This window comes from Coregonus clupeaformis, unplaced genomic scaffold (genome assembly GCF_020615455.1).
Source record: "Coregonus clupeaformis isolate EN_2021a unplaced genomic scaffold, ASM2061545v1 scaf1683, whole genome shotgun sequence".
Classification (NCBI taxonomy): domain Eukaryota; kingdom Metazoa; phylum Chordata; class Actinopteri; order Salmoniformes; family Salmonidae; genus Coregonus; species Coregonus clupeaformis.
This window is the reverse complement of record NW_025535137.1, coordinates 95,881-105,677: the sequence shown is the minus strand read 5'-3', so window position 1 is coordinate 105,677 and position 9,797 is coordinate 95,881. Positions and strand designations below refer to the sequence as shown.

The 9,797-nt window shown below is 45.6% G+C and overlaps 1 protein-coding gene across 1 annotated transcript; it reads right to left on the bottom strand.

Annotated features, from left to right (window-relative positions):
* Window positions 1–543: 543 nt before the first annotated feature.
* LOC123487386 (ubiquitin thioesterase ZRANB1-like) lies at window positions 544–2,495 on the bottom strand. Its single transcript, XM_045218614.1, has 2 exons — window positions 2,257–2,495; window positions 544–1,570 (listed from the first exon to the last, which is right to left on the bottom strand). The coding sequence occupies exon 2, from the start codon at window positions 1,543–1,545 to the stop codon at window positions 544–546; it is 1,002 nt and encodes a 333-aa protein (XP_045074549.1). The 5' UTR covers window positions 1,546–1,570; window positions 2,257–2,495.
* Window positions 2,496–9,797: the final 7,302 nt, after the last annotated feature.

The window sequence follows — 9,797 nt, the reverse complement described above, 5'->3', positions numbered from 1 at the left end:
TAACTACTACAGCTTGGCCAGTTAGTGACAACCAGGGTAACTACTGCAGCTTGGCCAGTTAGTGACAACCAGGGTAACTACTACAGCTTGGCCAGTTAGTGACAACCAGGGTAACTACTACAGCTTGGCCAGTTAGTGACAACCAGGGTAACTACTACAGCTTGGCCAGTTAGTGACAACCAGGGTAACTACTGCAGCTTGGCCAGTTAGTGACAACCAGGGTAACTACTGCAGCTTGGCCAGTTAGTGACAACCAGGGTAACTACTACAGCTTGGCCAGTTAGTGACAACCAGGGTAACTACTGCAGCTTGGCCAGTTAGTGACAACCAGGGTAACTACTGCAGCTTGGCCAGTTAGTGACAACCAGGGTAACTACTGCAGCTTGGCCAGTTAGTGACAACCAGGGTAACTACTGCAGCTTGGCCAGGAATGAGAGTGTTCCATACATTTTCTCCCGATCTTGTTTCTGTGTAATGTCCATTCACAGACAGTGTTACTGTACATAAAGGCCTCCTAACTAACTCCTATCCTATAATAACCAGTCACTCACCTGCACAAGCATTGAGGAACAGCCAGTCACTTTTCCTCATCCTGTTCTTAATCTGCTTCATCTTCTTGAAGTCGATCTTCTCCGGATGGTGACGCTGCTCCGGTCTGCTGCTCATCGCCCCGGCCGCCAGCTCAATCCTCTGGAAGTCCATCTTTACCTCCGCCTCCCTCTTGGAGGTGGGTGGAGAGGTCATCCTCTGTCCCAGCCCCCCATTCTGTCCCCTGCTCAGCCCCCCACTGCAGCTCCCCCCACTCCCTCTCCATCTGGCCCTGTCTCTTTCCTGTTCGTTGACGATTGAGGATACGGAGGAGGGAGCCTCCTCGGACTGCCCAGCCAGCTCTATAGGAATAGCCTCCTGGTTGTTAGGTTGAGGCTGGGGGTGGTCGCAGACGACGCACTTCCTGGTCTTGGGACAGTTCTGGTAAGTACAGGCCGTGCAAGTCCAGTGCTGCCCGGTGCTACTGCTGCCGCCACAGCCTCCGCCGCCGCCACCTCCTCGGGTGTTGAGTCTGTTCCGGTCGTTGTACTCCTCTGTACAGGGGTCCATGGGGGGAGGAGATGGGGCCGGGGCCGGGCGGTAGCCCGCGTTGGAGCCTGATGTCTGGGGGGCCTCTGTGGGGCTGCAGGGGGTCCTCTGCAGGCACTGACACAGACACTGGGTACAGCGGATGGCGCGGGGCCAGTTCAGGTAGGTGCACATCTGACAGGACCACTTGGAGCTAGTGTCAGCCATGTTGAGGGGCTTGACACGGGGCCTGGCACTGGAGTCTGGGCAGATCAGGAGGCTACCACAGTTTGCCTCGGTGCTCGGAGGGTCCTGCCACCCACAGTCAGGCTCCAGACTAAGCCTGCTGGGGCTGCTATTGTAGGGCTCCTCTGTGATGATGGGGCTGATGGGACGCTGTGCACGGCACATGGTGCACTTAACAGCGGACGGCCAGTTCTCATAGGTGCAGTAGTCGCAGGACCACTTCACTCCCACCTCCGTCATCATGGATCAGGTAGAAAGGAAAGGGCTCCTTTAGGGAAAAAAAATTATACATTAAAAATGGGTTAGGGTAAACCCTTAGCTGAACAGACAATGAGAGAATAGAAGTGTTTGGAAAGACGACACTTTTCTCCGCATTTCATTCCGTGTTTTTTTTTTTTTAAGCTTAATGATAACAATTTAATGTTTCGTACACTCACAACTCAGGAAATGCTAGCTAGCTACCTAGTAGCTACGGGGCCCACCACAGAGTTGAGTTCCTTGAGTAAACATTGTACATTGGCAAGCATCTCAAACCCCCCCAAGCCAGCTAGCCAGCGTTCATCGACGTTAGCTAGATCGAAACTAACTAGTTCGCTTTTGTTATGGAGGCACCACCTGTTGGGGTTTGAAACGGACAGCCATGTTTTTTACCGTCTGTGTCGGGGTGAAATATTGAAATATCCCCAACGTCCAGTTTTTAAAAGGATATTATTCGAAGTTAGCTACTCTTGCTAGTTAGCTAACGGCTAGCCTGCTAGCTAGCTTTGCCTATTTGCCAATCTATCAACTCTTAATATTAGCTAACGTTAGCTACTAGCCAGGTAATCCTATTGTACTCAATAATGAAGAACATTGTCTTTATCATCTATCAATCGGTCATTAGCTAACTAACTAATTGATTAATCTTATCTTTCCCTGTGTACTTTTCCTCCCTGGTCCAGAACCACAACAAACCTGAGTCGGTCGAGCTGCCCAGTCCCGCCTCCTCTTCGTTCTATCGAACCTTCCTAGTCGGTTCTTCCAGTGGATTTCAAACCTTTTTCTCTCACATTGTTTTTCTTTACCCCACGGTACACTCTGAAAAATGAAAAATAAATGTACAAAAAAGGGACCGTTATAGTGTAAAGCCCCCTTCCGCTTCGCTCTTTATATCATGTTGTCAATCCGCCGGACTCCATGGTTAGTGGTGAATAGTTCGCCAACGATCGGTTCTTTTTTGAACGGATCTTTTTGGTGAACGTCGGGAACTGACTCGCATCTGTGAAAGAGCCGTTCATATGGCTCCCTGATTTGCATACTGTTACTGCTGTTTATTTAGCTCCAGTTTTGCAGTGCGTTTAATTTGTTCCTTCATTTTTTTGCAGGACATCTAATAATTTGGTCAGATAAAATGTATTTGAAGTCATATCTCACGATCTGACATATGATGTCAGGAAACTTTTTTTGGCTTTACACTAGAGATTTGCTTTTTTTTCTCTCCACTGTTTTCGGTAGCTACATTTTTTAAAAGCACTAGGCCTTATGAACAAAGAGCCGTTTATGAGCCAAATGAACGGCTCTCCGAAAAGACTCGATGGAGAATCTCATTTGCTGACTCCTCGTGTCCTCTCTCCACGCCTCCTACTCAAAACCCCATTGGAGGAGAAGGTCAGAGGGGCGGGACTTCTAGTTTTGTCATCCAATGGATTTCGAGACGGGGGTGAGAAGAGAAAGTTCCTCCTCAAAACCCATTGGATGAGAAGCTCAGAAGGGTCTCTCCTCTCCGAACGCCTATCCATAAAAAACATCGCCTGTGATTTTATTGGCGGCGACGGAGATCGAGGGGAAATACATTTTAATCTGACTGAAGGAGTAGTACATAGATATTATGAGTATGTTTTTTTTCACCTTTCCCCCAGTCTTCATTTTATTCTGCGTTAAAGTGTTTCAGTTTTCACCCCCACCCAGTAGGTGGCGGCAATACACCTTTTTTGGTTGTAGTCAGACAGAGATGAAGAAGAAGATTGATCTGTAATTGTGTACAGTGTATCTGTAATTTACTTTACTATTTATATTTTTTACAACTTTTACTTTTACCCCACTACATTCCTAAAGAAAATATGTACTTTCTACTCCCATACATTTTCCCTGACACACAAAAGTACTTGTTACATTTCGAATGCTCAGGCAGGACAGCAATATGGTCCAATTCACACACATATCAATTTATTTATTTATTTTATTTATTTTTATTTTATTTAACCTTTATTTAACCAGGTAAACCAGTTGAGAACAAGTTCTCATTTACAACTGCGACCTGGCCAAGATAAAGCAAAGCAGTGCGATAAAAACAACAACACAGAGTTACATATGGGGTAAACAAAACAAAGTCAAAAATACAACAGAAATACATATATATACAGTGTGTGCAAATGTAGCAAGTTATGGAGGTAAGGCAATAAAATAGGCTATAGTGCAAAATAATTACAATTAGTATTAACACTGGAATGATAGATGTGCAAGAGATGATGTGCAGTCTGCCTAGCTGTCCCCAGTCCGCCTGGCCTTGCTGCTATTCCAGTTTCAACTGTTCTGCCTGCGGTTACGAAACCCCTACCTGTCCCAGACCTGCTGTTTTCAACTCCTAATGATCGGCTATGAAAAGCCAACTGAGAGACCTGAGCCCTAGGACCATACGTCGGGACTACCGGCCGTGGTGACTCCTTGCTGTCCCCAGTCCGCCTGGCCTTGCTGCTATTCCAGTTTCAACTGTTCTGCCTGCGGTTATGGAACCCCTACCTGTCCCAGACCTGCTGTTTTCAACTCTTAATGATCGGCTATGAAAAGCCAACTGAGATTTATTCCTGATTATTATTTGACCATGCTTGTCACTTATGAACATTTTTGAACATCTTGGCATGGTTCTGTTATAATCTTCACCCGGCACAGCCAGAAGAGGACTGGCCACCCCTCATAGCCTGGTTCCTCTCTAGGTTTCTTCCTAGGTTTTCGCCTTTCTAGGGAGTTTTTCCTAGCCACCGTGCTTCTACACCTGCATTACTAGCTGTTTTGGGGTTTTAGGCTGGGTTTCTGTACAGCACTTCGAGATATTAGCTGATGTAAGAAGGGCTATATAAAATAAAATTGATTGATTGATTGATACTGGGGTACAAATGAGCAAAATAAATAACAATATAGGGATGAGGTAGTTGGGCGGGCTAATTTCAGATGGGCTGTGTACAGGTGCAGTGATCGGTAAGGTGCTCTGACAACTGATGCTTAAAGTTAGTGAGGGAGATAAGTGTCTCCAGCTTCAGAGATTTTTGCAATTTGTTCCAGTCATTGGCAGCAGAGAACTGGAAGGAATGGCGGCCAAAGGAGGTGTTGGCTTTGGGGATGACCAGTGAGATATACCTGCTGGAGCGCAGACTACGGGTGGGTGTTGCTATGGTGACCAATGAGCTAAGATAAGGCGGGGATTTGCCTAGCAGTGATTTATAGATGGCCTGGAGCCAGTGGGTTTGGCGACGAACATGTAGTGAGGACCAGCCAACAAGAGCGTACAGGTCACAGTGGTGGGTATTATATGGGGCTTTGGAGACAAAACGGATGGCACTGTGATAGACTACATCCAATTTGCTGAGTAGAGTGTTGGAGGCTATTTTGTAAATGACATCGCCGAAGTCAAGGATCGGTAGGATAGTCAGTTTTACGAGGGCATGTTTGGCAGCATGAGTGAAGGAGGCTTTGTTGCGAAATAGGAAACCGATTCTAGATTTAACTTTGGATTGGAGATTCTTAATGTGAGTCTGGAAGGAGAGTTTACAGTCTAACCAGACACCTAGATATTTGTAGTTGTCCACATACTCTAGGTCAGACCCGTCAGAGTAGTGATTCTAGTCGGGTGTGCGGGTGCAAGCAGCGTTCGGTTGAAGAGCATGCATTTAGTTTTACTAGTGTTTAAGAGCAGTTGGAGGCTACTGAAGGAGTGTTGTATGGAATTGAAGCTCGTTTGGAGGTTTGTTAACACAGAGTCCAATGAAGGGCCAGATGTATACAAAATGGTGTCGTCTGCGTAGAGGTGGATCTGAGAGTCACCAGCAGCAAGAGCGACATCATTGATATACACAGAGAATAGAGTCGGCCCAAGAATTGAACCCTGTGGCACCCCCATAGAGACTGCCGTAGGTCCAGACAACAGGCCCTCCGATTTGACACATTGAACTCTATCTGAGAAGTAGTTGGTGAACCAGGCGACGCAGTCATTTGAGAAACCAATATAACGTTGTCATCCCTACTGCCTCTGATCTGGCGGACTCACTAAATACAAATACTGCGTTAGTAAATTATGTCTGAGTGTTGGAGTAGTGCAGTCTACTTTGCTTAATATCAGGAATTAGATGTGTACCATTTACTTTTACCTGTTACTTTTACTCAAGTATGACAATAGAGTACTTTGTCCCCAACTGTACTTAAGTACATTTAAAACCAGATACTTTTAGACTTTTACTCAAGTAGTATTTTACTGGGTGACTTTTCACTTTTACTTGAGTCATGTGCTATTAAGGTATCTTTACTTATACTCTAGTATGACAATTGGGTACTTTTCCCATCACTGGATACGCGTGTGAACAACAGGCACAACTACGGCCTTTTATCAATTAGATTTGCTCACCTCCTGCTGGTTACACGTGAGTATCCTCGATGAAAGGTGGCTATCGAGGACGGGAGGACACTCTTCCATTTGTCTACTAACGAGCTGACACACTTCTTGACCACTCAACCACTTATCGGTTCCCGGGTCACAGAGGACAGAGGACAGAGGAGAGAGGACGGTGGACGGTCTTTTTTCTCAAATGAGAAAACCCCCTACGTTTTTCTCAAAGTTGCCAGAATGTCACGTGCAGCCTAAACCTTACAAAACTAATATTAGATCAAATAAGCCTCAGGTAATTCGACACTCTTTTATAGACCTCCATACAAAAAAGGGCTTAACTGACACGGGCAAATAAATCCTCTCACTTTGCCTCTTCCTCTCTGGGAAATGTCAATATTCTTGCAAGTAAACGTTTTTCTAAAAGAGTCACTGTGCCTCTTCAAAATGCACATCTGCCCAAGTGGCGACCCGTCATTCAGGGCAGGTGGGGTTAGCTAATAAATCATATATACAGTACCAGTCAAAAGTTTGGACACACCTACTCATTCAAGGGTTTTTCTTATTTGTACTATTTTCTACATTGTAGAATAACAGTGAAGACATCAAAACTATGAAATAACACATATGGAATCATGTAGTAACCAATAAAGTGTTAAACAAATCAAAATACATTTTATATTTGAGATTCTTCAAATAGCCACCCTTTGGCCTTGACGACAGCTTTGAACACTCTTGACATTCTCTCAACCAGTTTCACGAGGTAGTCACCTGGAATGCATTTCAATTAACAGGTGTGCCTTGTTAAAAGGGTCGTCCTGACCAGGAGCTGGGCTGTCTATCTGGGATAGCTCACAAGGGGTCGTCCTGACCAGGAGCTGGGCTGTCTATCTGGGATAGCTCACAGGGGTCGTCCTGACCAGGAGCTGGGCTGTCTATCTGGGATAGCTCACAGGGGTCGTCCTGACCAGGAGCTGGACTGTCTATCTGGGATAGCTCACAGGGGGTCGTCCTGACCAGGAGCTGGGCTGTCTATCTGGGATAGCTCACAGGGGTCGTCCTGACCAGGAGCTGGACTGTCTATCTGGGATAGCTCACAGGGGTCTCTATGCAAAATAGGGTCCACCTGGCTAGACTAGGGACCTGCATGCTCCAAGAATGGGGCAGAGCTCTGATTGGCTGGTTTAGAAGGAAGTGGTGGTCGAGTTCCTGCCCAAATGGATGTGCAGGCGTTGCATTGCATCAACCAATGGTTGTGTGCCACGTCATCGACTGTGCAGTCGGGCATCAGATTGCTGTTTTACAGTATTTGATGTGGTCACTGGTGAGCTGATATTTGGCATATCTATCCAGGCGCTGTAAGATCTGGTCCCTAATCAGCTGATATTTGGCATATCTATCCAGGCGCTGTAAGATCTGATCCCTAACCAGCTGATATTTGACATATCTATCCAGGCGCTGTAAGATCTGGTCCCTAATCAGCTGATATTTGGCATATCTATCCAGGCGCTGTAAGATCTGGTCCCTAATCAGCTGATATTTGGCATATCTATCCAGGCGCTGTAAGATCTGGAAAGCGGATATTTTACAAACCTATCCAGGCGTTGTGAGATCTGGAAAGCGTCTGCAATGTAGTCGGATAGGAATTTGACCATTGACTATAGATTGTTCCTATTGGACAGTACCTACCTACAACAGGACTGGGGTCCAAGGGGTGTGTTTATTAGTCACACTGTAGCAAAACGTTTTGCAACAGAAGCCGTTCACTCCAAACGGTAAATGTTTTGCAATGAAAACGAGAGTTTCTATTCAGGTAGGTCAAATTCTGGTAGGTCCGTCCCGGTTTCATTCCGTTTGGTTCGGTTTGATCTCTAGTGAATACACGCCCCAGGACATTGATGCCGTTGTGTCAGATTCCTTTTTCTTTTACACAAACTTTGAACTTAAGATCCAGATCTGATGTTTTGTAAAGACTGTTTTTGTACTTCTGTCATTCTTTTAGTCCCATTTGATGTGTGCAGCTGAACGTTGGAGTGGTGTGATTGAGTTGATGTGTGCAGCTGAACGTTGGAGTGGTGTGATTGAGTTGATGTGTGCAGCTGAACGTTGGAGTGGTGTGATTGAGTTGATGTGTGCAGCTGAACGTTGGAGTGGTGTGATTGAGTTGATGTGTGCAGCTGAACGTTGGAGTGGTGTGATTGAGTTGATGTGTGCAGCTGAACGTTGGAGTGGTGTGATTGAGTTGATGTGTGCAGCTGAACGTTGGAGTGGTGTGATTGAGTTGATGTGTGCAGCTGAACGTTGGAGTGGTGTGATTGAGTTGATGTGTGCAGCTGAACGTTGGAGTGGTGTGATTGAGTTGATGTGTGCAGCTGAACGTTGGAGTGGTGTGATCGAGAGGTGATCAGTCTATTGACCACACATTAGGGGTGTACCTCAATAGTCTGACGTTTCGCGTACTTTCCCTTCACCTGTTTTGATCAAGAAAAGGAGATGAGGGGAGGAAGCCACTAATAGACTATTGAGACACAGGGCTTCATTACTGACAGCATTATGGTTCAGTTGGTAGAGCGTGGCACTGCAACACAAAGGGTGTGTTCTTCTGCCCAGGCGTTGCTGAACGCATGCCAGATCTTACAGCACCTGGATAGGTATTTTAGCTATCAGCTTAAACCTGTTATACTAGCTCCCTGGTATACAGAAAATACCCGAGCTTTGAAGCAAGCTTCCAGGAAATTGGAACGGAAATGGCGCCACACCAAACTGGAAGTCTTCCGACTAGCTTGGAAAGACAGTACCGTGCAGTACCGAAGAGCCCTCACTGCTGCTCGATCATCCTACTTTTCCAACTTAATCGAGGAAAATAAGAATAATCCAAAATTTCTTTTTGATACTGTTGCAAAGCTAACTAAAAAGCAGCATTCCCCAAGAGAGGATGGCTTTCACTTCAGCAGTAATAAATTCATGAACTTCTTTGAGGAAAAGATCATGACCATTAGAAAGCAAATTACGGACTCCTCTTTGAATCTGCGTATTCCTCCAGGGCTTAGCTGTCCTGGATCTGCACAGCTCTGCGAGGGCCTGGGATCGGGAGAGACACTTAAGTGTTTTAGTACTATATCTCCTGACACAATGATGAAAATAATCATGGCCTCTAAACCTTCAAGCTGCATACTGGATCCTATTCCTACTAAACTGCTGAAGGAGCTGCTTCCTGTGCTTGGCCCTCCTATGTTGAACATAATAAACAGCTCTCTATCCACCGGATGTGTACCAAACTCACTAAAAGTGGCAGTGATAAAGCCTCTCTTGAAAAAGCCAAACCTTGACCCGGAAAATATAAAAACTATCGGCCTATATCGAATCTTCCATTCCTCTCAAAAATTTTAGAAAAAGCTGTTGCGCAGCAACTCACTGCCTTTCTGAAGACAAACAATGTATACGAAATGCTTCAGTCTGGTTTTAGACCCCATCATAGCACTGAGACTGCACTTGTGAAGGTGGTAAATGACCTTTTAATGGCGTCAGACCGAGGCTCTGCATCTGTCCCTCGTGCTACTAGACCTTAGTGCTGCCTTTGACACCATCGATCACCACATTCTTTTGGAGAGACTGGAAACCCAAATTGGTCTACACGGACAAGTTCTGGCCTGGTTTAGATCTTACCTGTCGGAAAGATATCAGTTTGTCTCTGTAAATGGTCTGTCCTCCGACAAATCAACTGTACATTTCGGTGTTCCTCAAGGTTCCGTTTTAGGACCACTATTGTTTTCACTATATATTTTACCTCTCGGGGATGTTATTCGAAAACATAATGTTAACTTTCACTGCTATGCGGATGACACACAGCTGTACATTTCAA